The sequence below is a fragment of the Colletotrichum acutatum genome (genome assembly GCF_030867785.1).
Source record: "Colletotrichum acutatum strain CBS 112980 chromosome Unknown BDZ83scaffold_40, whole genome shotgun sequence".
Classification (NCBI taxonomy): domain Eukaryota; kingdom Fungi; phylum Ascomycota; class Sordariomycetes; order Glomerellales; family Glomerellaceae; genus Colletotrichum; species Colletotrichum acutatum.
The window spans coordinates 70,395-94,544 of NW_026849034.1; the positions used below are offsets into that span (position 1 = coordinate 70,395).

General features: G+C 54.7%; 7 protein-coding genes and 1 non-coding gene across 8 annotated transcripts; 6 read left to right on the forward strand and 2 right to left on the reverse strand.

The window, feature by feature from the left end:
- Window positions 1-1,410: 1,410 nt before the first annotated feature.
- Window positions 1,411-5,056, forward strand: BDZ83DRAFT_576155 (uncharacterized protein; the record flags this gene model as incomplete). Its single annotated transcript, XM_060504896.1, has 3 exons — window positions 1,411-2,199; window positions 2,291-3,676; window positions 3,848-5,056. The coding sequence occupies 3 exons, from the start codon at window positions 1,411-1,413 to the stop codon at window positions 5,054-5,056; spliced, it is 3,384 nt and encodes a 1,127-aa protein (XP_060365600.1).
- Window positions 4,936-6,747, reverse strand: BDZ83DRAFT_619184 (uncharacterized protein). Its single transcript, XM_060508107.1, has one exon. It carries the CDS (start codon window positions 6,554-6,556, stop codon window positions 5,393-5,395), a length of 1,164 nt encoding a protein of 387 aa, XP_060365601.1. The 5' UTR covers window positions 6,557-6,747; the 3' UTR covers window positions 4,936-5,392.
- A 738-nt stretch (window positions 6,748-7,485) lies between these two features.
- Window positions 7,486-9,495, forward strand: BDZ83DRAFT_556336 (L-serine dehydratase; the record flags this gene model as incomplete). Its single annotated transcript, XM_060503521.1, has 1 exon — window positions 7,486-9,495. A coding segment is annotated over one exon (2,010 nt), but the record flags the coding sequence as incomplete, so codon positions are not given.
- A 625-nt stretch (window positions 9,496-10,120) lies between these two features.
- BDZ83DRAFT_t133 lies at window positions 10,121-10,241 on the forward strand. Its single transcript has one exon. It is a non-coding gene; the product is annotated as a tRNA-Leu (tRNA).
- Window positions 10,242-11,755: 1,514 nt separating this feature from the next.
- On the forward strand, window positions 11,756-13,543 carry BDZ83DRAFT_576231 (D-lactonohydrolase; the record flags this gene model as incomplete). The annotated part of the gene is made up of 7 exons (XM_060504901.1): window positions 11,756-11,944; window positions 12,031-12,185; window positions 12,308-12,501; window positions 12,565-12,672; window positions 12,767-12,976; window positions 13,060-13,156; window positions 13,255-13,543. The coding sequence occupies 7 exons, from the start codon at window positions 11,756-11,758 to the stop codon at window positions 13,541-13,543; spliced, it is 1,242 nt and encodes a 413-aa protein (XP_060365603.1).
- A 620-nt stretch (window positions 13,544-14,163) lies between these two features.
- Window positions 14,164-16,595, reverse strand: BDZ83DRAFT_576291 (fungal-specific transcription factor domain-containing protein; the record flags this gene model as incomplete). Its single annotated transcript, XM_060504908.1, has 7 exons — window positions 14,164-15,026; window positions 15,074-15,269; window positions 15,328-15,606; window positions 15,660-15,691; window positions 15,750-15,978; window positions 16,035-16,431; window positions 16,498-16,595. 7 exons carry the CDS (start codon window positions 16,593-16,595, stop codon window positions 14,164-14,166), a joined length of 2,094 nt encoding a protein of 697 aa, XP_060365604.1.
- Window positions 16,596-18,000: 1,405 nt separating this feature from the next.
- Window positions 18,001-19,257, forward strand: BDZ83DRAFT_619205 (uncharacterized protein). Its single transcript, XM_060508108.1, has 2 exons — window positions 18,001-18,569; window positions 18,643-19,257. Exons 1-2 carry the CDS (start codon window positions 18,192-18,194, stop codon window positions 19,144-19,146), a joined length of 882 nt encoding a protein of 293 aa, XP_060365605.1. The 5' UTR covers window positions 18,001-18,191; the 3' UTR covers window positions 19,147-19,257.
- A 998-nt stretch (window positions 19,258-20,255) lies between these two features.
- Window positions 20,256-23,957, forward strand: BDZ83DRAFT_791915 (uncharacterized protein; the record flags this gene model as incomplete). Its single annotated transcript, XM_060515744.1, has 3 exons — window positions 20,256-20,290; window positions 20,349-23,010; window positions 23,072-23,957. The coding sequence occupies 3 exons, from the start codon at window positions 20,256-20,258 to the stop codon at window positions 23,714-23,716; spliced, it is 3,342 nt and encodes a 1,113-aa protein (XP_060365606.1). The 3' UTR covers window positions 23,717-23,957.
- Between the last annotated feature and the right edge of the window lie 193 nt (window positions 23,958-24,150).

Genomic DNA, 24,150 nt, shown 5'->3' on the forward strand with positions numbered 1-24,150 from the left:
AGTTCTAGACCGAAGTTCCGAGGGACGTGCTGGTTCAAGTTGTTCTCTTTTTCGCTTTTTGACTTTCCTTCGTTCCGGATGGTACAAGTAGTAGTGGATTCTCTCCGAATCGCCGGGACAGAGGACCGATCTGAGGAGAAATATTGAAGACTCTAGAGAGGTTGTCGTCACTGTCCGAGTCCAGACTCTTCAACAATGAGGGGTGAAAATGACAACTGAAGCAGATATGGCCTGGGTTGTTACTAAGACCACAGTACGGCGGAAAGCGAGTATCCCAAAAAAGGATTTCCCCAACGGGCAACTCATATAATCGATAGACTCAACCCCGAAGCCGAAAGTGTACTGGGTGTCGCTATTTTCGCATTCGCAACGTCCGAGGGACCCGAAGCAAGGGGCAGGGCAGGGCAGAGGCGTTTTGACGTAGCCGTGTGCCTGAAGGGCCGTCAGCTTGAGATCAGAGGCTGGACGGGGAGGTTCGGTAAGAGTTCCGCGGGCCATGTATCTAGGTTCTTCCGAACTTCTGAAGTCGATCAAGAGAGCAGTGAGAGCTTTGAAAGGCTGGAAGCTTTCTCGCATAATTTCCCATATGACGGAATCGGACATTATCACAGGAGAATAATTTTCCTAGGTTCAAACTCTATCATCTTTAATGTTGGCGAGAAGGTTGCGCCAAGGCCCAAGGTGCCCCGTCATCCTGCGCTTGGACGAGCGTGTATTCGTATTTCTAGAGAACCATATTTGACTCAATCAGGCACCGAATACCCGGTCGTGCACGGTGTGTAATCGTCCTCGCTACCCAAAATGGCTAGTATAGATGGCATGATCGGACGGTTGTCAACCACACCGTCGGGGCACTGCCGAACAAAATGTTCTGCTTTGCACTGCCGATCCATCATGCCGGGTGTCTGCTTTGCTTGGGTCTGGGTTACTACTACGAAATGCCGTTTTTTGAATAAACGTCGGTTCGGTATGTGGAGGCGGAGGGAGATATCATCTGAATACGAAATACTTTCGGAATTAGAGCCAAGTTGTGAAGATACCTTTGAGGTTATTTCCGAGTTGAGGCCATGGATTGTATGCCACAAGCTTTCAAGCGCTGTTGCCCGGAATAGGCAATACGTAACAAGATCGAGGCAGAATCTCTCTATCTCTCTCCTTCTTTCAGGGTGCCCTCGGCATACATTTACATATATTTACTCACTTGCCTATTCTGAACATTCGTGGAGATCGACAGAACCAACAACTCTCAATTATATGCTTAATGAATCACGAAGTCCACGTATTTTGCCTCACATTTGGTGACCACTGATCTGGAACCAGTGACTTCGCCTTTCTCTTCATCCTTCTTATAACAACACTAACTTACATATCATTTTGTTCATTAATACTTCTTTCATCAAGTTACTCAACATGTCTGTCTATCAAAGACCTTCAACGCCACTTTCGGCTCCCACTTCACCTATACAAAATTCTTTTCGGAATAAAACACAACAAGATGTCATCAAGCCCAAAAATTCTTCAATCTTTCTCAATGTGCCCCAAGCATTCTCAGCTGGAGGCATCATCACGCCGCCGGAGACTCCGGCACAAAAACAACAACATGCCACAAGCGAATCGTACGAAACACTAATCGACTGCCCCATCTCCAAGGCCAGCTTCCTCCTCGCCCAGGCCTCCCTGGCAACGGCACTGTCCGGACGTACGTCATCGTCGACTGAATTCAAGTTCCGGGACCCCGAGGCCTTCGGAGCGGAGACGGGCACGGAGACACGAACACGAACACTCCGTTTCGGCACGGGCCTCGATGGGTGCTTCACCACCACCAGGGGCTTCCTTGGATGTCAAGCAATGCCCCCAACCAACGTCATCAACCCTAATATTAGTAATTCTTCAAGAAGCTTGGGCCAGATCCAACGCTTGCCTGCGTCTCTCAAGGCGTGGGAGGTCGTTCATTGCAATTTGCCGCGCCTGCTTCGAGCACGACGAGTGCGTCATGCTGTTGACGGCCTGCGCGAGCGTGCCGCAGCTGCAGATGGCAGAGACGCGTGGGATGATTTGGAACAGCGTCACTTGGCGCGAGCGGCGCTCGTGTTGAGCGCGCTGGCTCACGCTTATATGTTTGGCGAGGAGCAGGATAAGAACAAAGGGTGTGATGGACGATCTCAGGTGCCGCGCCATGTTCTCGATCCGTGGGAGAGGGTCTGCAAGGCATTGGGGAGAAAGCTTACTGGGCGGGTAAGTGCACCAAGTGATGTCTCCAAACATGTTTGCAGAAATTAACGTGCCACAGGTGCCCGCGGACGATGTCCTCAACAACGCCATGGGGAATGCCGCTTTCAACTTAAGCAGCGCGTACTTTGGTCTCCCAGAGGAGCGCCTCTCCTCAGGACTCCAAGGCACAATGGAGGGCATCTTCGCACCCGCTCTCTCCGCCATGGCACTCGCGCAGAGCGGCGTACTAGCTGACCAGCCAGACCAAGTCACGCACTGCCTCGAAAGCCTGGCAGCCAACATTGTCCAATGCGCTGACGTCTTCGAGGCCATGACCCTCCGTGACGCGGCAACCTTTGACCCCGTCGTCTGGATCAAGACGTACCCAGCCATGGGCCGCGCCGTCACTCCCGGCGAATTGGGCAACAGCGGTGCCGACACGCCGCTCTTCCACGCGCTCGATGTCTTCATCGGCCGCCAGGACGTCAAGGGCGACTTGACGGCAATGCAGAGCGACCGCAAGGCCACGCTGCCGGCCAACATCCGCGCCTTTCTGGATGCTCTCGGCGACAAGGCCGGAAGCGTGAGAGACTACGTCGCCGCGTGTGCCGCTCGTGCTCCGAAGGATGTTTCCTCGGAAGAGCAGTCGCAATACCGCCACCTCGAGGCAGCGTGGGACGGGCTTCTGCAGATGTACGTCTGGTTTCTCGAGCGTCACCGCGTCAAGGCCATTGGCGTCACGGGCGTGTCGCTGAATACAGGACGACACTCGACGAGCAGCGGCGTCAAGAGCACCGACCAGTGTAAACATGCCGGCTCGCCGTCAGCAGAGAAAGGAAAAGGAAAGCCAAAGATGCGGCCCGAGGCTATGCTCAGCATGCAGATGAAGGCTGGCATGGCGTCGCGACTTGGCGGCCGCCCTCTGTGGCAGGATGCGCGCATCCAGTCGCAGGCGGTGTACGAGGGCAGCACGGTGGTCGAAGTGAAGCTGGATGCCAAGTTGCCCCTCGAGGCAGGCGATCGAGTGCAGATCTGGCCGCCGAGAAAGAGGAGAAATCTCAAAAGGACGTCTTCTCACCAGCGACGGTTGCGGGCTTCCACCCCTTCAGAAGATCATGACGCGTCGTCGGATGAGAGCGTCGAAGATGGTGAGGGAGATGAAGCTGAGCCGAGATTCTACTCCATCGCACGTGTGGCGACCGACTCAGCAGGAGAGAGAGGCATGACGATCACCCTGACAGTCAGCCAACACTCACCCGAGGGCCTTGTCTCCTCATTTTTGAGCAACGCCGCCCAAGGCACACGTTTGCGTCTTCGCCCATGGCCCAGTCTACGATTCCGCCAGCCACGCGATCTTGCCGTGCCGTTAGTCCTGATCGGCCAAGGGAGCGGCATTGGTCCATTGGTAGGCTTCCTCCACGAGCGGGCGGCATGGGCACAGCAGCGCCGGGACAGCACCGGTGATGTAGGCGAACTGCTCCTTGTCGTCGCTGCCAAGACACGCCGCCATGTTCCCTGCTCGCTCGACAACCTAGAACATCTCACTAGGGTCTTGCCGTTGACCATCGTTCTGGCCCTCAGCCAGGAGGAACATCACTTCAGGATCCGTGGTGGGATCCGGACCCAGCTTCCCGAGGGAGAACGACGCGTAATGCGCCACTTGGTAGAACACCGGGATTCCATCCATCATCTCGTCAAAGATGAGGGCGGCCACGTCTTTGTCTGCGGCAGCTCCGACTTTGGAGCCTCGGTGACGAGCAGTCTCGAGCTAGGCCAACCGCAGCAAGAAGGTAAAGGCGTAAAACGCTTCGAGGAGAACAACTACACAGACATCCCCTCACCTCCCGCGCACTGGGATAGACTCCACCAAGATCTCTTCACCGCTGTGAAAAGACAATCCAAACCACAGTCACCGGCTTCCTCTTCCACGACCTCTTCCTCCTTGCCCATCATTACCCCCTCCGAGCTCGCAGCCCACAACTCCATCAACTCAAGTTGGGCCGCCATCGAAGGAACTGTCTACGACCTGACGCCCTTCCTCACCATCCACCCAGGTGGACCAAAGACGCTCCTCGAGTCAGCCGGCACCATCGCCGACGTGCGCTTCGCCGAGACGCACGGCGGGCCGCACGCCCAGGAAATCAGGGGCTATCTGCAGCATTACGCCATTGGACGTCTACCTCCAGCCAAATGTCCCAGAGACCTTAGCACTCTTCAGATCACGTCAGCGAAACTGACGGATGCCCTGGTGAGGATGCAAAATGCGCTCACCAATAATGCGGCCTTTGACGGGAACCGCGGATCCGTCCCGGTATACGTGTATGAGGATGCCTTGCTCGTGTTCGCCGATGGACTGGACGGTGTGATGGCCATTCTGTCAGACATTGCCGCAAATGGCGAGTACGGAGACGCTTCAGAGCTGAGGGAAAGCGTAGCCAAGACACAAACGCTGTTGAGAAAGGCATTTTCAGACCTGAAAGACGGCTGTAAGCGCTACATGCAAGCCGCCGGCTCCAATGGCTCTGATTCCTTACTCGACGAGAGCGAGGGTCTGATCCAGAGGCTGCACAAGGAGCCCATCAACCAAATCCATGAGGCTATTGATGTTTGCAAGAAGGGTCTTGGTGAGCTAGGGTCTCTAACTTCGGAAGAGGCGAATGGGAGTAGCGAGGTTTGTGACGTCTTGGAGGAGTTGACCACTACTCTGACGAGCCTTGCCCATGACTTGCTTCGTGTCATATCTCTGGCCGAGACAACTGGCACCGCAGACTTGGAGCAGCGGACGACCTGTCGAGAGGAGAATATTTGTGCATCGCACTCTGCGATGCCAAGCGTTGATCTTTGAGCGTGTAACAATACATGTAATGAGCCTCATTGTTTTCAGCGGTTTCTTTTGAGCGTTCCCAGTTACATGTAGATATTTAGAACCATATAGCCTGTTCCAATCTTTCCAAATCAAAAATTTCATGTTCATCATAAATTTGCTCCTCCCCTAGAAACTTATAAGAAATGTTGCCACCATCTACGCATGGCTTACTGCTTTCTGTCATTTCGGGGATCAAGCCTTGAGACCGGAAGGGTTTACCGATGCGAATGTACACTTCCACACAGAGTTATCGCCTTCATAGAGATACTTTCCACGCTACCTACGTCAAAAGCTTCCAAGTCTGTCCCCAAATCTTTACAAAGCCCTCCCAACATACCTCCTCTTCCTCTGCCTTCTCGTGACCGGCACCCTCGGCTCATCCGGCCCCAACCCAATCAATCTCCTCCAGTGAAAATGCAGCGGATTCTCCTGACACGGCGGCACCATCTCATACCCAAACGGCGCAGCTTCCAAAAAGTCCAACGGTCCCGTATCCATCTCCGGCAAATTATTCTGGAACCAGCGTAACGAGACGTGGAATTGCGACGAAGGCATCGTGTGCCTCCCAAACAGGTGCAGCGGCTCGAACCACTCCTCAAACGGAGTTGGGTAGCGTGCGTAGTACGGGTACGCCCAGATCCGGAGCTCCTGTAGGCGCGGGAGTTTGTCGGCGGCGGATGTCCACGTGTCGACCCATTTGATTCTCTCGGCGATGACTTCGTCTGCTTCCCGATCCATGTATGTCTCTATCGGAGCTCGCCAGGTGAAGTGGAGCTTTTTGATGCGGGCTAGGGAGGCGGTGAGTGTGGTGTCGAGGAAGCGGGTGAGGGCTTCTGTGTTGATGAAGGAGAAGGTTGTGTCGTTGTAGATGGAGCCGATGGCTTCTTCATGCATGCGTTTGCACGTGAGAAGGGTAGCGAGGAACGGGCTGAACTCCTTCACAAGAATCTGACGACGTTTATCTTTGGATGTCTCACCCGTCTCCTCCCCCTCATCGCCGTCTCCGAGTGAGAGTTGCTGAAGTTCTCGCAGAATAGGCGGCTCCTCTTCACACTTCCAGTGGTTACACCACGACGAAACGATACGAAAGCGCCAATTTTGAATCGCCTCGCGTTCTTCTTCGGAACCGGGTCCCACGCCATCTTGCAAAGTCGCCGGGTCCGCAGCCGGCGTATTGAGCACGCGGGAGAGTTCGTCTTCACGGATGTCTTCAGCGTCCAGGTCGGCGATGCACGGGCAGTGAGATAAGGGCGCTAGAGCGGAGGCGCTGGATTTATACACATGTTGAATTAATCCGTGGGCTTGCCATAAGTGGCTATATATGTTTTGGCGTATTTCGAGTGGGAGAGATGAGAAGAAGGCTGATTGTGGTTGTGGATGAGGTGCGTATTTGGTGGCGGCCGTGTGAGGCTCATGCATGCCTGTGGTCTCAATCTCGGGTGAGTGAGTATCCCCGCCATCATCTTCCGGTTCAGCCATGGTTGGCGATTGCAGAATGAGACGAATTATGAGGGTGAGGTAGTCTAGAATAAGATGAAGTGAATATTATCGCATCAAACTGAAACTACCCGAATCTGAGGTGAGATGTTGCGTGGCATCAAAAGCGTTGACCACCACCACCACCCCTCCTCCGATCCTTTGGTGAGGGACCTCCCCGAACAGGCTTAACGTGGCTTACGACATTGCACTCATCCAATAACGATAAGGCTGGTCCTGAATATGGATGCCTATTGCATGGAGTTTCCTCTCATCCAACCAACACCGCAATAATACCTCCGGATACAACCATCTCACATGTTGCATCTTTACGATGAACGACAACTGTCGGCAGTTTCAGCGAGAGAGACAACAAGGTTTTCCACGAGTAGACAAGAACATCACCAAACCATTACGTTACCCTGATGCCCCTCGGTGGAGTTTACAAATCTACGGCGAATGATTGGTCAATGCGACCATCTGTTTGTGTCTTACCCCAGACCATCGGGATCCGGCTGCCAGGGATGATGAGTGGCAGCACGCAGCAGCGCCAGCATTCTTTTGTATCTGTGCTCTGGGCTCTTATCTCTTTCTCAGGGCAACCCCTAGACCGCCTTGTCAAACGCAAAAGTTTACACAAATGACCCGTTGTTGAGAAACTTCTCTCCTCTCTCTCATTGTGCTCACAAAGACATCTCAAGCTCATATAATAGTCATTCAACTGACCGGCGTTGCTCGTTCCAGCAACAGCCATGAGCAGCCGTCCTATCCAGCGGCTCGCCCAGCTGCGTGGGGCATCGTCATCGGCTCGACGCGCTTCAACGCGGCTCGCCGGCCCCAACTACACCACACTCTCGGCCAACAACCCGACAACTCGGCACCAGATCCGACACACTGGAAGAAGCCCAGCAGCAGCAGGAGTATTCACAGGTCTTCAGTCGACGAGGCTATTCGGAACTACAGCACAGCGCCGCAATGAATCCGCCTCCGCCTCCGCTGCGGAAGATGAGGAAGATGCGGGAAGCTACAGCGAAGCGGACCACGAGCACGCCGTCATCTCAACGTTTGATCTATTCTCCATTGGCATCGGCCCTTCGTCGTCTCACACCGTAGGCCCCATGCGCGCCGGCAACATTTTCGTCGCCGACCTAGCGGAAGCCAATCTCTTGCACAAGGTCAACAAGATCCGCGTCTCCATCTACGGCAGCCTGGCACTGACAGGCGAGGGCCACATGACGCCGTCGGCCCTGCTTCTCGGCCTCGAAAGCGCCGATGTGGAGACCGTCGACACGGCCTACGTGCCGGAGCGCTTTGCCGAGATCAAGGCGAGCAAGAAGCTCTTTTTGGGCCAGGGTCTCTCGGACGGCAAGGGCAAGGAGGTCGCGTTTGACTATGAGCGGGATTTCGTCTGGGAATGGGGTCGCAAGTTGCCCATGCACAGCAACGGCATGCGGTTCACGGTCTTCGATGACGAGGGTTACGTCTTGGCGACCAACGACATGTTTAGCGTTGGCGGAGGGTTCGTCGTCAACGGTGCCCTGTCTATCAACCCGGACGCATCGCCGGCATCGTCCTCGTCCATGACGCAGGTGGAAAGCCCAGACGGCGAGACTGCCGGAAGGCATCCGGCTGATTTGGCGGAGAACATGTTTTACAAGGAGATTCGCCGCTCCGATGCCGCGGGAGACCGTCGGACGGGCGCCGAGGTGAAACCCTTGGACGAAGCAAAGGAAGACCCGATGCTGCTCGAGGGCGCGCAAGGCGATGTGCTTTCCCCCATCGCTTCGACAACCGGAAACGGCGTCGATGAACACGAAGGATCCGAGAGCTCTACCAACGAGCCGTCTGGCCCCCGTTACCCCTTCCGTGACGCGACCAGCTTGCTCGCGCTCTGCCGCAAGCACAACCTCACCATCGCCCAGCTCGTGTACGAAAACGAAAAGAGCCACGGGTACACGGACGAGGAGATCTACCACAAGCTCTTCAAGATCTGGCAGGTCATGGACACGAGCATCCTCGAGAGCGTCCAGGCACCGCTCGACACCAAGCTCCCCGGCTCCCTCAAACTCCATCGCCGCGCGCCCGCCCTCTACCGGAGGCTGACCCGAGGCCTCTACTCCACCGCCGGCCACACATCCCCCAACCCCTTGGACAAGGCCACCGGCGAGAAAGCCTCCCTCCCCGGCTTCTCCTCCGCATCCACCCCGGCAACAATCAACAAATCCAATGTCCCCGGCTTCAGCGTAGGCCGCCGCCAACCGCCCCGGATCCTAGGCTCCCTGGACCACCCCATCACCCCCTCCCCCTCCCGCCGCACAACCTTTCCCACCATGGACTACCTCACGGTCTACGCCATCGCCGTCAACGAAACAAACGCAGCCGGCGGCCGCATCGTCACGGCCCCCACAAACGGCGCAGCGGGCATCATCCCCGCCGTCCTGAAATACACCATCGAATTCATCTCCGACGACCCGGAGCGCGACATCCCCACCTTCCTCCTCACCGCCGCAGCCATCGGCATGCTCTACAAGCGCGGCGCCACAATCTCCGCCGCGGAAGGAGGTTGCATGGCCGAAGTAGGCGTCGCGTGCTCCATGGCAGCCGGCGCGTTCGCGGCGTGCATGGGCGCCAGCCCCGAGGCCATTGAGCAGGCGGCCGAGATTGGCATCGAGCATAACCTCGGTCTGACGTGCGATCCCATCGGCGGATTGGTGCAGGCGCCTTGTATCGAGAGGAATGCGCTGGGCGCGATCAAGGCGATCTCGAGCGCGAATTTGGCGTTGAGCAGTGAGACGGGGACGCAGAAGGTGAGGCTTGACGATGCGATTCGGGCGATGAGGTTGACGGCCAAGGGGATGCGGAATGAGTTCAAGGAGACGAGTTTGAGTGGTTTGGCGACGAGCGTCCCGTTTAATATCCCTGTTAGTGTGCCCGACTGCTAGATCTGGAAGGTTGCTTCATGATTCAAGACGGCTTGTTTCTTTGGTTATTCGACTATTTTGGTATGATGATAGACTTGGGAATAGATTTACGGCCTTTCGGTGGACGAGACGCATCAAAGAGGTTCAGGCTTGAACCACTACCATTCCTTGATTTGCGGTTTTTGTCTCTTCATTAGGGAGACTGGAGTTATCCAACCCAAGAAAACAAGAATAGAGGAATCGTGGTCAACCAAACTACAATGGTATCTGACATCGGCTTGCTGAGTCTGGGCATGAGCTGCGAATACCTTCTAGGCTATTTGGGAGCTCCTCTCTGAAGAAGCTATCCGAGTCTCAGAGACCCACACATGGAGAGTTCCCCACAGCAAATACCTCAACGGGTCAGACCAGCAACAACTTGCAAATGTAGCAAATCTGATCCAAACCAAGGAAGAAACATCGAGCCACGAATCCAAGATCCAGAATAACGCCTTGGAGCATCGATCACAGAGATGAAAACTGACAAAAGTCACTCCCATCATGCCGGTAGGACCGCCAAGCTGTCATCAAGACTGGAGACGCTGACGATCCTCTCGTAGACGGGCCTTGAATCTGCTGCCGTCGCCAACCGTCCAACGAATCACACGGCAACTTGGCCGAGCGGTCTAAGGCGCCAGACTCAAGTTTCCCATCAAATGGTAACTTCCCCATAAGCGGGGCGTATTCTGGTCTCGAAAGAGGCGTGAGTTCGAATCTCACAGTTGTCACTCGTTGCTTTTTGATGATGGGCTGAATGGCTCTCGTCACGATAACTCTCTTTTGCTTCTCCCTCTCTTCACGTCTATGGCGTATATCATGCTATCGGAGAGTTTTGGGTGTGGCCGGCGAACTTGCCATGTACCCCGCCGTGTTATTTCCTCTCACCAAACACCCGGCATGGCTTCTTGAGCATCGGGAGTTGATTGACTCAAGTATCCCTACAACCACCCACACCCATGGTTCGTGAGGGGAACCTCCTCCAAAGGATTCAACCTTCTTTCTCCATCCCTAATGGAATGATGATTGACAAGTATCCTTCCCGTTCTACCCGCTTTTCCGGTCTTCTCCCCGCGCGACGGACAGACATCGCAACGACGTAAACTCTTTTCCGACTCATGGGTTCGTTCCATCATGCGAACAGGGGTCTCTGTCCACACCCAACCACCAGGGCCCCCAACAGCCAAACTCAATGGGGGACAAAGAAACAAACTTGGGGCTACCGCCAGGCTAGGTACTCAAAGTGTAGTCTCCGATTGATTGTGCCCTAGGAAACATCATAGGCTGTAGCCATTTTAAGCTTAAAGGGTCGTCCTTAATATCTAAAATCAAGTAGACAACTACTGATCAAAACTGTCAGTGAGTCAATTAATGGGTATTGGGAACCGAACTGACCTCCGAGCCGGAGCTCGGGGATGCCCTCTCGCCCGGACCTTGGTGTCCACGGATATCCCCTCCTCCCCCCTGCCAAGTCTCGAATCCATCATCAATGACTGGAGCTCTGGCGTCATCTACGCCTTTTGAAGTACCGGATCATGGATGGCATGGTAGCAACGTCGAAGGCAGTAGATCATCGAAGCCAGGCCAGCCCAGGTCCGTTTCCCGCCAGGCTTTTGGAGCTTCTGGGTTTTGCTGTCTCTTCCCCGCACCCCGCACCGCGCCCCGGGTTCTTTACCGTGCAGTGGTTGCATCCTCTTCCTCGACGTTTTGTTTCTCATCTGCCATATTACTCGGGAATCCGTGTGCCATCCCAGGACAGCATGCATCCTGCGGCCTTTGAGACCGGGGTGAGATATGGACACATGCTTCGAATACGACTCAAGCACCGATTCATAGGCGCAAAGTGGACAATGTGGAGGAGGAGGAGGACAACTGCCGTTAATTCCCTCGGACAACCCGGGTAATCTCCGCCGAACAGGACAGTCCGCCCTCTCGGTGTCCACCGCGGCCACTGCCCAGACTTTTTGGAGTCTAGTCTTCCTGGGATCAACATGAACAAGGGCCCAAAGATGCAAGCAAGCTAACCACGCCTTTTACCCCTCCTACTACTACCTTGCTCTGCGCTTTACGTACATCTCATATTGGTATCCGTACCTTGCGCGCCAGTATCCGTACCATCGGTGAAGACTAGAGTCAAGGACGGAGAAGAGCCATGGACTTGGCGCCGGGGTATAAATCAATCTTAACCTGCAACACAATCCCACCCTTAACCACCTGGTCGTCGTCGCTCCAGAATACCTCCGTCATGGCCTCCTCCTTCTCCATCGCCGCCAGCCTCGCCGGCGCAGCGAGTCTCCTTCTTTCCTCTTCGGGGGTGCATGCCCAGGATGCAGCGGCACAGAGGGCGCTCCCCGACAAGGCACAGATCATCGACCAAAAGAGCTTCAATGTCTTGGAGGTCGTCCCGCCGCCTTTGGAATTTAATGCTACGTCGGTATGTTACCCGGAAAGTCACTTTGCCATGATTGATAAAGTTCAATGAGGGAGGAACCCGAGTCATTGACATGAATTTGAAAATAGGAATTCCTCTGGCCAGGTGTGACGCATGAATCTCTCACTGAGAAGCCATTCCACATCTACGACCCGGAATTCTACGACATCATCGGCAGCGACCCGTCACTGACCCTCATCGCGACTTCGGAGACGGATCCCATCTTTCACGAGGCAGTTGTATGGTATGTTGGGCCCTTACTCTCCCGTTACTCATTCACTCGCTCACTCACTCACTCACTCACTCACTCACCACCCTACCTCAACCTTCTCATGCGTGACAACCAGCTAATGAAAACATCAAAAGGTACCCCCCGACAGAAGAAGTCTTCTTCGTCCAAAACGCCGGTCCCCCAGCAGCAGGAACCGGCCTCAACAAGTCCTCCATCGTCCAAAAGATCCGCCTCGCCGACGCAGAGGCTCTTCGTAACGGGTCCCTGGGTACCAAGGAGGTCACGGTCACCACCGTCTCCTCGAACCCGCAGGTCATTAATCCTAATGGTAAGGATCACCAACTCTCTGCGCACACATAATGAGTCTATAGAATTCCTGACATTCCCGCAGGCGGAACAAACTATAAAGGCCAAATCATCTTCGCCGGCGAAGGCCAAGGCGACCGCGTACCCTCGGCGCTGTACCTCATGAACCCGGTAGAACCATACAACACCACAAGTTCGTCCAAACCTCCCCAAACTTCCTCTCCAGCGTCTCCTTCCCCTTTCCCCAAAACCTCGAAAAAGCTAACCATGCACCTTCACCCCACCAGTCCTCGTAAACAATTACTTTGGCCGCCAATTCAACTCCCTCAACGACGTCGTCGTCTCCCGCCGCAACGGCGACATCTACTTCACAGACACCCAGTACGGCTACTGGCAAAACTTCCGCCCCGCGCCGGGCCTGCCGAACCAGGTCTACCGTCTCAACCCCACCACGGGAGCCTTGACCGTTGTCACGGACGAGTTTGTGTCGCCGAATGGTATGTATTATTCTGCTGAAATTCCCCGAGCCCGGATGAAATGTGTAAGGCATTTACGAGAAAGCTGACTCGTGATAAACCAGGCATCACGCTCTCTCCAGACGGTACATACGCCTACGTAACAGACACGGGCATCTCCCAAGGCCAATTCGGCACAAATTTTACAAAGCCAGCCACAGTGTACGTCCACATTCACCCTCCGCCCCATCCCTCTCCCCTCGTCTTCACCCACGTACATATCCCCAAAGCTCAATCGAATTCATCTAACCCCATCACAGCTACCGCTTCGAAGTAAAAGAAGACGGCACCTTTGAAAACCGCAAAATCTTCGCCCACACATCCGCCCGCCTCCCCGACGGCGTCCACTGCGACTCCAAGGGCAACGTCTACGCGGGCTGCAACGACGGCGTCCACGTCTGGAACCCGTCCGGCAAGCTCATCGGCAAGATCTACACGGGCACCACAGCGGCGAACTTCCAGTTCGCGGGCGACGGGAGGATGGTGATTACGGGACAGACGAAGCTGTTCTATGCCACATTTGCGGCGTCGGGTGTTGCGATGACGTGAGGTGGGCAGTGGTAATGGGAAGTTATGTCGGTGAGAAGAGAGCGATTATGATATTCTGGAACATACTTAGTTAATGCATACAACGCATTGGATACAAATCTACGATCCGAACAACTTGAGTCCATCAACCCGACGAGATATCAAGTCAGCTCTTTACATTACATTCATTTCTCATTCATCGTCTAATATATATAGTACGCAACATCCCCTGTGTCGGGTTTGGGGTGGGCAATACCACCACAGCGGTAGCACAATCACCCATTCAACCTGGTTGAGCAGGATCCCACCTTACCTCGTGTACTTCCTACCCGTTGAGCGAGTCTGTAAAGCTTTTCAGCCACGGCAAGTCGATCGTGTCGACGTTTGGATCTTGGACCTTGGTATCCCAGACACTCTGCAGAAGCTTTTAGCACCATTTACGTATGTCTATCACAAATCAAACGTACCCAGTCCAAGGCCATGGCTGTATCCACTCCCGTCATTGGAATAGGGATGGACTCTGACGAACTCGCGGTTGGCATGTATCCCCATCGAGCAGATCCATCCTGTTCCATCCATGCAGTTTCCACGGGTTGCTGAGGCATGTACGTAGGTATAACGGGATCTATACGGGTTCAAGGTCAGCTGAGGGCTACACGAACACGACGTCCATGGGGGCACCCACTGCAGGCGAGCTGGTAAGACGGGCGCATTCCCATATCAGTACCAAGCACTCCATCCGAGCTAACCGTCTCCGGAGTGCTCTCGTAATGGTCTCCAGTCGACAGGCTAAGCATACGGGACAAAATCTTGAAGGCCCGAACGGCTTCGCTGGAATCTTTTCGGTTGGACTTCCAAATGTCTCTAGACGCCTGAAGAATGGAAAGGAGAGGCTCCTTGTCAATGTGTATCCCATTCGTGTTGTGGCCTTCGGGGCGTAGAAGGTGGGACAACTCTAGGCAGAGCATCATATCCGCAAGGAGAAAGTCGTGAGTGCTCAGACTGGAGACGAACCAGCGCTCGCGTGATAGACGACCTCCAGGCTTATACTCCTCGTTGACGTTGAACTGAATCTCCAAGATTTTGGTGGCCGCATTGATGCAGGCGAACCTGGAGTGCGCGAATCGGATATCCTTGCGTCCAAGTGTGAAGTACCGGCGGTGAAGGACGATGCGGGCCTTCAGGTACATGAGCTCTATCCAGAGCCGTTGCATGATCAAATCGACAGTGTCTTCGACGGAGAGAGTGAATGATCGATCTCGTAAGACGGGAGGGATTTCTTCATGGGCTCTTTCCAACCGCTCATCCAAGCGTAGGACCTCTCCGTAGTCGGGACTGCTGCGACTTGCCATGCGCGACACAATATCGCTGAATACCACCACAAGTCTGGATTTCACAATCGTGTACATCACTGGCGTCCGCTCGGCCTCGGTCATCGGACGCTCAGGGGGTAGCTTGACTGTAGCCTCGTCAAAATCTCTGTCATGGAGGTTGCGAGGTAGGCCTGCTTGCATTAGATTGCAGAAATCACGTAGGGAAGAATGATCAAACCTGTGTCGAAATATTGAGACTGCACGTTAGAGGGAAGGCCAAATTGGAAGGCTATGAGCACATCGATTTCGGTGACAATTGTCCAAAGGCGCTTACGCATCTCACCTTCAAAGACTGACATGCCCTTGAAATGGCTTGGGTCTCTATGCATTCCTGAATGCATTGCCAAGCGAACGATAATGGACATGAGGATTGCCTATTCGGCGTCAGTTCTGGGTGGATTCGTTCTTAGAGCGCAGAACATCATGGCATACCGTGCTCTGCTGTGCATCGGCTAGTCGGAGATACTCTGAACCAAAGTACAGCATCATCGTTTCGACCTTGTACTTCCCAGGGGTCGTGTAGTTGTCTAGGGCTAGACACCGCGCACAGTGACTGCGGAAAGTATCGGCGACGTAAGTTGCAGGTCCCAAGTCGCCAGGGACCGCTTCGTCTGCCCTTAGACAAAAGAAGGCAGCATGGTTGATCATGGCGAACAAGAGTGCAAGCCAAGTTAAAGAGAATTGACTTTGGTCTTCCCAAAATTCATGAAACTAGAATATGTGAGCGTCTACGCAATAGTTGAGTGTGATCGGTTAACCCTTACCTCTTTCCAGAAAGTAGGCACATGGAACATGCCTACGCGGGGGGTGCCAAGTTAGTAAAGCACGTATACAGTCGAACTTTCAGGACGTACACCAAGCAGGTTCTTTTCCTTCAAAAAATCGTTCAATCAGCCTAGTCGTGATATTCTTTGGCGGTAACAGTGCCATGAGAGTAGTCATGTTGGCCGTTGGGAATGCCCCTGAAAAAAGAAACGGCACGGTAGGTTTCGAGGCAGCATTGCTGGCGGGCATGTCTTCAGGCTCTTCGGCGTCACATACTACATATTTCTTGGTTTTGAAATGCGTAGTGAGCCTGGTGATCTTGGGAGAAATCAGTACAAACATGGCTTAGCTCCTCAATGCTTCTCCAAACTCACGTCGTCGAGAATGGCTTCCCAGTTGGCAGCATCCACATACCGCACCCTGTCCACCATCGGGCCCGCAGTCGTCGGCTCCGTGATTCCCATCAGGCTGGGGGTTTCAGTCCCGCTGGAAGGCTGTTTGGCGCTGACACTAGACGCGCTAGATTCCGAGATCGGGTTTCGCGACATCTCGACCTCTCGACTCCGCATTTGGCCCAGCTCCTCGGTCAGACGGTGCAGCTTGGCTTGCAAAGCCGCCATTTCGGCAGACTGCGGTGTCTGATGGCGGAGAGCGGCATGTTCAGAGCTCGCACCAGGCCCTCCTCTGATCAGATACGGCACGATCACGCAGGAGCTCGCAAGGCCCCGCTTCTCGCACTGGTCGCAAGGATCTCCGCGGTTGCACTTGCGCCTGAGAAACACGCAAGGCTGTCAGATGCAGTCCAAGGCTGTTCAGGTCGTCCATGGGTAAACTCACTTCTTCTCGCGACATATGGTGCAAGAGTACCTGACACGGCTGCGCTTCTTGGAACCCTCGTAATCGGTCGGGTCAGTGCCCGTCGCCTCGGTAGCCATTGGAGGGTATCCGTAAATTGGATCCTTTCGACATCCGAGCTCGGTGTAGTAGACTCGTTTCTCTGAGGCTTACGACTGCGAAAGTGGAATTCGGCATCAAATCCTCCAAAAACCAAACTCGGCTGGGCGTAAGGCGGAAAAAGTCGACTGGTTCATTGACGAAAGTCGATCTTTTGATCAATCACGTTTCCTGGCGATTGCCGCCAACGACGACTCACCAATGGACAGGCATGCCGGGGTCCTGTCATGTTAACGTAAGCAGGCCTGGCCATACGGCGTTCGCTACCAGGCTCGATGGAGACGATGCAAAGGCCCAGAAGCAACTAACATTTAATTAGCGACAAATCCATCTGCCATGCATAATGGATACAAACACAAGCCCTGGTCTGTCGTTGACTTGCCAAGTCATGGCGGAAGAGGCCACAATAGGCCTTGGCCAAATTGCCGTTCCATTCCCTAACCTGAGGGTAGCTAGTCCTCAAATTTTCGAGGAGCAAAAAACGTCGCTAAAGCCACCTTGACAATTTGTAAATGGCAGACAGAAACCTAGGTACTGGACATCATGTCGAAACAAGATAGTCCTGGTTGATACCGAGTTTATGAACCCAAGTCAAGGCCGCTAGAATATCTGGAGCATGGAGGGGGGCGGATGGTCTTTATGTAAAGATGTCCCGGGTGGATTTGAGGGCCACACGTCTATTTAAACTGTGTATCCCATTCCATCGGGACCGGAACATGTCCAGAAGAAGGTGAACCGTCTGACGGCATGCACGTCTGGTGTAACCACGTCGGCTTGTACGCGAGCGGTTGACTGGTCAAGGGGCGAAATCCGGAGTTAGAAGGCCGGAGTTGTGGTTTCTGGCGCAAGATGATGGTAGATTAAGCCGGTCGGCCAGCTCGACAAGGGTCCTCGGCATGCAAGCAGTGGCATTCTCATGCTGTTGGAGCTAACTTCCAACAACATCAGTCCGTGACCACGCACTGCTAATTGGATGGTTCGGAAGGACTGACCCGCCTGTGTTGGCTGACTTGTCGAATATGTGAATCTCAATGCTGCAAGGGAGGACATGGATCCGTTGAAACAAATGGAGAGGTATTGCTTGGTATTGAACCTCGTTGGCGCACCGGATTGCTTTGATCCAATTGGTATTTTAGTTCAAGAGCACGCCAGCACGGTGAGAGCGACTCAAGTCGCTGTAGGGCGCACGTACCACCCTCGGTGAAGGTGCCTGCCGGCCACCTGCCTAGCATTTCAAGCTTTCGTGGCTCTTTCCGCGGGGTAGGTACGGATACCTACGGAGTGTTATTACTAGGCAGGAAGACCCGACTCCCCCCCCTCCCTGCACGGCGAGGTACCCGCTTCTACGTGGGTACCCAGCTTGGTCTGTCCAATAGGACGCTGCTACTCAGAATGACGTACAGAGGAAGGAGGCAACCACCATCGCAATCTTCCGCCAAAAGTCACCGTTATCGTCGCATCGCGGGCACACCATCCTCAACCCAAAACTGACGACCGCGACGACTTCTACACTCTGACTGCTGGTGCTTCACATCTTCTTAAAGTACGACGGGCAGCGAAGGCCTTGTATCGCACAAATGCCCGAGTCACAGCGCTCCGCGTGGTCATCCCGCGCCGACCTTCTCCTTCGACCCGTCGAGCGTCCGGTGGGGTACCTGAAGCGCGCCAGCATCGCGGCCTGGTTTCCCATCCGCGGCATCTGGTACTTTTTGCGCAACAAGGAATTCTACCCGCTGTTCCTCAGCCGCCTTCTGCCGTTATCCATCATATCATTTCTCGTTTACTTCATCCTCTTTACCTTTGCCTTCCTCCCACAGTTTGCACTTCTGGCCATCTTCCACGGATGGGGCGCCTGGGTCAATGCGGTGGTGCTGGTGCTCGGAGAGGGTCTCGTGGTGATCCAGGGTCTCTTTGAGGGATTCTTCGTCGACGAGTGTCGAGTAGATGTCTTTGATGTGAGTTGAATCTGTCGTAGTCTTTGATCGTTGGTATTTTCTTCGGTTTTATGGTACTAATCGTTTCCTCAAGGCCACCCTGATTAAAGAGTCGCAGACAGAACTCGTGGCCCCCCACAGGATCCTCTTCCCCGATGCCCCCACCGCGGTCAAGATGCTCGGCAAGCCGACGACCCCTGCCGCCTTCACCCCATGGTCTATGATCCAGATCATCGAGCTGATAGTCTTCTTGCCCCTCAACTTTGTCCCGGTTGTTGGCACCCCCGCTTTCATCATCATCACTGGTACGAGACTGGGCAAGCTGGCGCACTACAGATGGTTCCACTTGCGCGGGCTGAGCAAGAAGGAAGCCAAGAACGAAATTCGGGCGAGGACGTGGGAATACGTTTGGTTTGGCACGGTCGCGATGATTCTGGAGCTGATTCCGGTGTTGTCTTTCTTCTTTTTGTTGACTACTTCGGCCGGGGCCGGGCTTTGGGCGGCACGGATTGAGGATGAGAAGAAGAAGCGAGCTGTGGACGCTCTCATCGGAGAGCCTCTACCGCCCCCGCCCCCCTACGAGGATGATCCGGTCTAAGAGCTGGTAGAAGTGATTTGAGTACTAGAGTATCTCTTGGAATCAAGCAAGCAGGCAGGCAGACATGTTAATACCTCACTGATAAAATCTAAGTTTTGTCATCGTTTCGGCATGCCTCCATCGCGCTAAACGTGAGCACCATCATCAACTCGTACACTCTTTCCTTGTGCCTTGGGAAGTAGTTTCTTGGGCCCTTTGCCACTTCCATTTTGCATCCAAGGTACCTTCCCTTGATCCCAGCTTGCCATGAATGGCGACATGATCATCTGCCACGCGTGCTTTTCGTCTCATAGACTGGCGTGGAAGGTGCTCTCTTGCTCAAGTTGGTCTACCACAAGGAACCTCGTCTTAAAGGAAGGTAGGTAGGTAGTCGAACGCCCTCATGCTCCTGCCTCCTACCTTACCTAATCCCCTACTCTTCACCCTTCTAGAAACTCATGGCAAGGTGTTTCATGCGTGGGCAAGTACGTACTGAACTTCAAGGCACAATTTCTGGATCCCGGAAAGAACATCAGGAAGGAGCCAGCCCAGTGCCTTGGAACTTGAAGCACTTGGATGTGCGTATCTCAAACTGATATTTGAGGCCCATTGAAAACGACGTTGGGATGTATCGCTCCGCATACCCTTTCCATACACGAAACGAGAGGAAGCGGTTGGTTTAAGAGCAGGCCTTGATGTTGACTGCATGGGAACCGGGGCTTTCTCAGTGAAGCAAGCCGGGTCTTGCTCTACACGATACTACCGACACCTTCCTTCCTCTGTTGAAAAGTACATCGTACGTTTGGTTGCGTCATCGGCCACAGCTGGTCCCAGGACATTGATAAGAGGAAAGAGAGGACGGTGACTTCCTTCTCACGATCCGGCTCTGCAGAATTCTCTCCTGTTCTTCCCCGTCCTACTTAATCCCCCAAGGACCCCCATCTCTGCTCTTCTCTTCTTCTCCTCCTCTTCATCCTCTCTCTCATCTCTTTCGCCCCATTCCTTTTCACTCTATGTTGTCATTGTCTGTCTTGTTCGCGCCGTTCTTTGCGTATTCAATCCGATCAGCGTATCCTACGTATTCTACGTGTTCTTCCTACACCTAGATCCGGCGTCTCCGATTGCCCAAGATGCGGGCTTCCCTCTTTGCCATGGCGGCCATGGTGTAAGTCTTTTCTTCCTCTCCATTCTCAGTCGATTTTGAAGCTGACAATTCATCTCAGTGCTGGCACTTATGCCCAGCCAACCTGTCCCGCAGCGGCGACCACCACGGTCTTCATCACGGTTGACTCCAATAACGACCCTAGTCCCTCGATCGTTCTTCAGACTGTCACTGCAACCGTTCCCTTCTCTGCCCCTTCCCCTTGGTCTCCTGCCCAGTCTGGTTCCCCCGGTCTTCCGGCCACTCTCACTGTCACCATTGACAGCTACGATCCCCCTCCTGGAGGATCTCAATTCACCGGCCCCAAGCCTTGGGAGTCTTCCCCTGCTACAGGTGCTCCTGTCACTGTTGTCACTGCTACTGTCTACTCTCCTGGTTCCGGCGACCCCAACGGTGGTTCCCCTGGTTCCCCTGGTAACTCCGTCCCTGGTGGTCAAGGAACGACGACTGTTACGCTTCCTGGCCCTCCTGGCGTTCCTTGGAACCCTTCCCAGTCTGCTACCACCGACTGCCCGTTTGCCACTAATGACCCCAACGGCTCTGGCAGCAACACTGCGGGTGTCACAGTGATCACCACGACGCTGTACAAGACAGACGTCAATCCAAGTCAAGCTACACCCGCCGTGGACTCCGTTGTTGCAACCTTCACGGTCACATTCCCACAGCCTGCCGCTACTGGGTCTGTTCCTGGCTCTGCTGCAACCGACGGTGCTGTCGATCCTGCATCTGGCGAGCTGTTCACTTACACCTTGACTGCGCCCGCTGCCACTGGCCCTGCCGTCACCAACGCTCCTTCTGACCCCCATAACGGCAATGGGGGTTCTGTCACTGATTTCACCACCACTCTCTACCGGACTCGTCCTGACTCTGGTCAAGGAACGCCTGTCGTCGACACACTTGTCACCTGCTTCTCTGTCACTTTCCCTTCTGCAACCGGCACTGGACCAGTCACTGGTGTCCCTGCAGCTTCAACTCCCGCTCCGGGAAGCCCTAGCAGCGGCGGCTCTGTTAGCACCACGACTCGCTACATTCCCACCATGGTTCCTGGTCCCGATGGTTCCTTGAGCTACTCCGTCCAAACCGTTGTGTCGACATTCACAGCTCCCACTCCCGGCTCTCCCTCTACAGGAAGCTCAGGTGTCACAACTGTCTATCTTCCTGCTAGCCCTGCTGGCGCCACCACCGTGGTTGTCCCTGCCGGTCCTGCGGGCGGTTCAGCTGGAGGGGCTTCAACTGTTGTCACCACGACTCTGTACGCTTCTCAGCCAACCATTGGCAATGGAAACCGACCTACTGATCCTTCGGACCCGGGCAACGTTGTCGTCTTCACCTTGACAGTTCCCCAGTCTCCTGCCGGTGGGGCCTCGACTTACACCACCATTCTTCCTAGCATCCCGGGAGATGATGGTTCTGCTAGCCCCAGCTCTGTCTCGGTTTCCACTGCTACGATTGTCCTGACGTTGCCGACGCCTCCTACAACCCCCGGAGATACCACTCCTCCTACAATCCCCGGCGGCTACGGTGACCCTGTGCTCCCTGGTGCATCTGGAAATCCTTCGACTGGTATTCCCGGCTCAAGCACGCCTGGCTCTGGCACCCCTGGCTCAGGCACCCCAGGCTCAGGCACTCCTGGCTCAGGCACTCCAGGATCTGGTACCCCCGGCTCAGGTGCTCCGGGCTCAGGCGCTCCCGGAATTCCGGTCACAATCACAGTTCCCGCAGGTGTTGGCCCTACGGGCACCAACGGTCTTCCTGGTGGTGGAGTTCCCATTACGCTCACCATCCCCGCGGGCGGTGTCTCCCCTACGGATACGAATGACCTGCCTGGAGGTGGAATCCCCATCACACTCACAATTCCCGCGGGTGGTGTTTCCCCGACAGATACGAATGGTCTTCCTGGCGGCTACACTGATCCGGCTCAGACTGGCGTCCCCCCCTTCGGCGGTCTACCTGGACCACAGATCACTGTCACTGTTGCTCAAGGAGCTCCTGATGGGAGCGTTCCATCCACTGGCGCTGCTGGCGTGCCAACTTCAGTCATTGGTAGCTACTCTGTCCCTATCGACCCTGCAACTGCTGCTGCCGGCTCTGAGAACTCGCCTACTGGCATCACTCTCTGGCCGGCGCCATCGACGGTTGACAATGCTCTTCCTGGCGCTGCAACCTCGACTTCATGCACCAGCTCCGAGACCACCACATCCACGACTGTGCTCACAACCAGTTTTATCAACGTCGTCGCCGATGAGACCACCACGTACACGTTCCCTTACGAGTCTCTTGTCACAAAGGTCGATACCATTGTCGCATCAGCCTCAGATGTAGCTGTCACGGGCGGCGCCGTAACTGGTGGCGTTGTCACTGGCGGTGCTGCTGGCTCTGCCGTTGTCTCCACCATCATTGGTGTTTCCACCATTCTCGGAGTCTCTACCATTGCTGGTGTCTCCACAGTCGGCGGCCCTGCCGTAACCGCATCCACGGCCGAAGCTCCTGCTGTCACCGTCTCTCCTGCCGTCACTCCCGCTGTCTCTACTTGGCAGAGTGTCGTCGTTCAGAGCTCTGTTGTCCAGATTTTCACCACCGGAGTCTTCACCTCTCTTGTACAACCTGGCGGGGTTCAGAGGCGTTACGTCAACACAACTGCAACCTTCAGCACACCCACACTGACGCCTGTTGCGACGCCCATCTGCACTGGCACCACCGAGGTCGGCAACCAGGTCCTCGATGTAAGTCCCTGCGCTACTGCTGTCTCAAAATCTCATTCAATTGCTGATTCTTTCCACATAGTTCGATGACGTCTCGTCTGGCCCGCTCTTCAACCCTTACCATCGGTTCTGGTTCTCCAAGGGCTTCCTTGTTGGTCCTCCTCCGCTGATGCCATTCCTGCCCTCCTCTGGCGGCCGTCTCGTGGAGTTTGTGCCTCCCGTTCTGTCAAACACGTCTTCAGACGACGTCTCTGGCGACACTGCGCAGATCGGCATGGGAAAGCTGGCGTCTTCTCCTTGCTTCCAATTTGACTTCTTCGGCATGAACCTGGGTTGCCACTCCGACTCCGTGGTTCACAACCAACTATGTGTCTTCACTTTCACTGGATACAGATGGGATGCAACCAACGCCACCGAGACAGAAGCTGTCAGCCAGAAAGCTTGGGTCAACGCTTGCAACCAGTCTTCCGGCTGCCCACTCACGCCTTTCTCAGCTGTCGATTTCACCGACCTCAGCTCCATCCTGATCACTCTGCAAGTCGATGGCAAGCCTCAGGTTTGGTGGTCTGATGACATCCGCGTCGGCTGGAGCAAGAATGATTGCGCGACCGCCAATTGTCGACAGCAGTTCCAGCCAGAGAACCTTCAGCTCCATACAGGTCCCTTCTTCTACTGGACCAGCTCCGGCCTGAGGGTTCTGTCTTCGTCCAGAATTAACCGGGGTTGAGTGTTCAGGAACACATGATGATTACAAGAATGAGTGCAGAAATGGTGGATTGAGAACTGTTGTGTTGCTACACGATTTGATCCGAATTTCTTGGGCGGTTCATTGCGAGCCGGGATGTGTGCTGAAATGACCATGGGAGAAAGGACCACCTACACCTATGTATGCTATTGCTAATATTCTACATGAATGATTTTGGAGGTCCCATAATATTGTCCTAGTCTCACCCCGCTTTCATGTGTTGATTAATACGCAGTTAAGTCTGCCACCGTGCTATAACGTGTGAACCAGGAGTGGTCGTCGTAGAGTGATGATGTGCAGACGGAGCACTTGCATCGCCATGCCCATGTTTAACGCGGCGACGTCGCTGCAGGTTCTTGAATTCGGCAAAGTCCAAAAACCTCTCGAGGCTGTACTGATAGGCAGGTACGGCAACG

Coding starts and splice junctions, on each gene's coding strand:
- BDZ83DRAFT_619184 (XM_060508107.1), bottom strand. CDS start 6,556: ATGGCTGAACCGGAAGATGATGGCGGGGATACTCACTCACCCGAGATT.
- BDZ83DRAFT_619205 (XM_060508108.1), top strand. CDS start 18,192: ATGCCCGAGTCACAGCGCTCCGCGTGGTCATCCCGCGCCGACCTTCTC. Junction 18,570..18,642: donor GTCGAGTAGATGTCTTTGAT/GTGAGTTGAATC, acceptor CGTTTCCTCAAG/GCCACCCTGATTAAAGAGTC.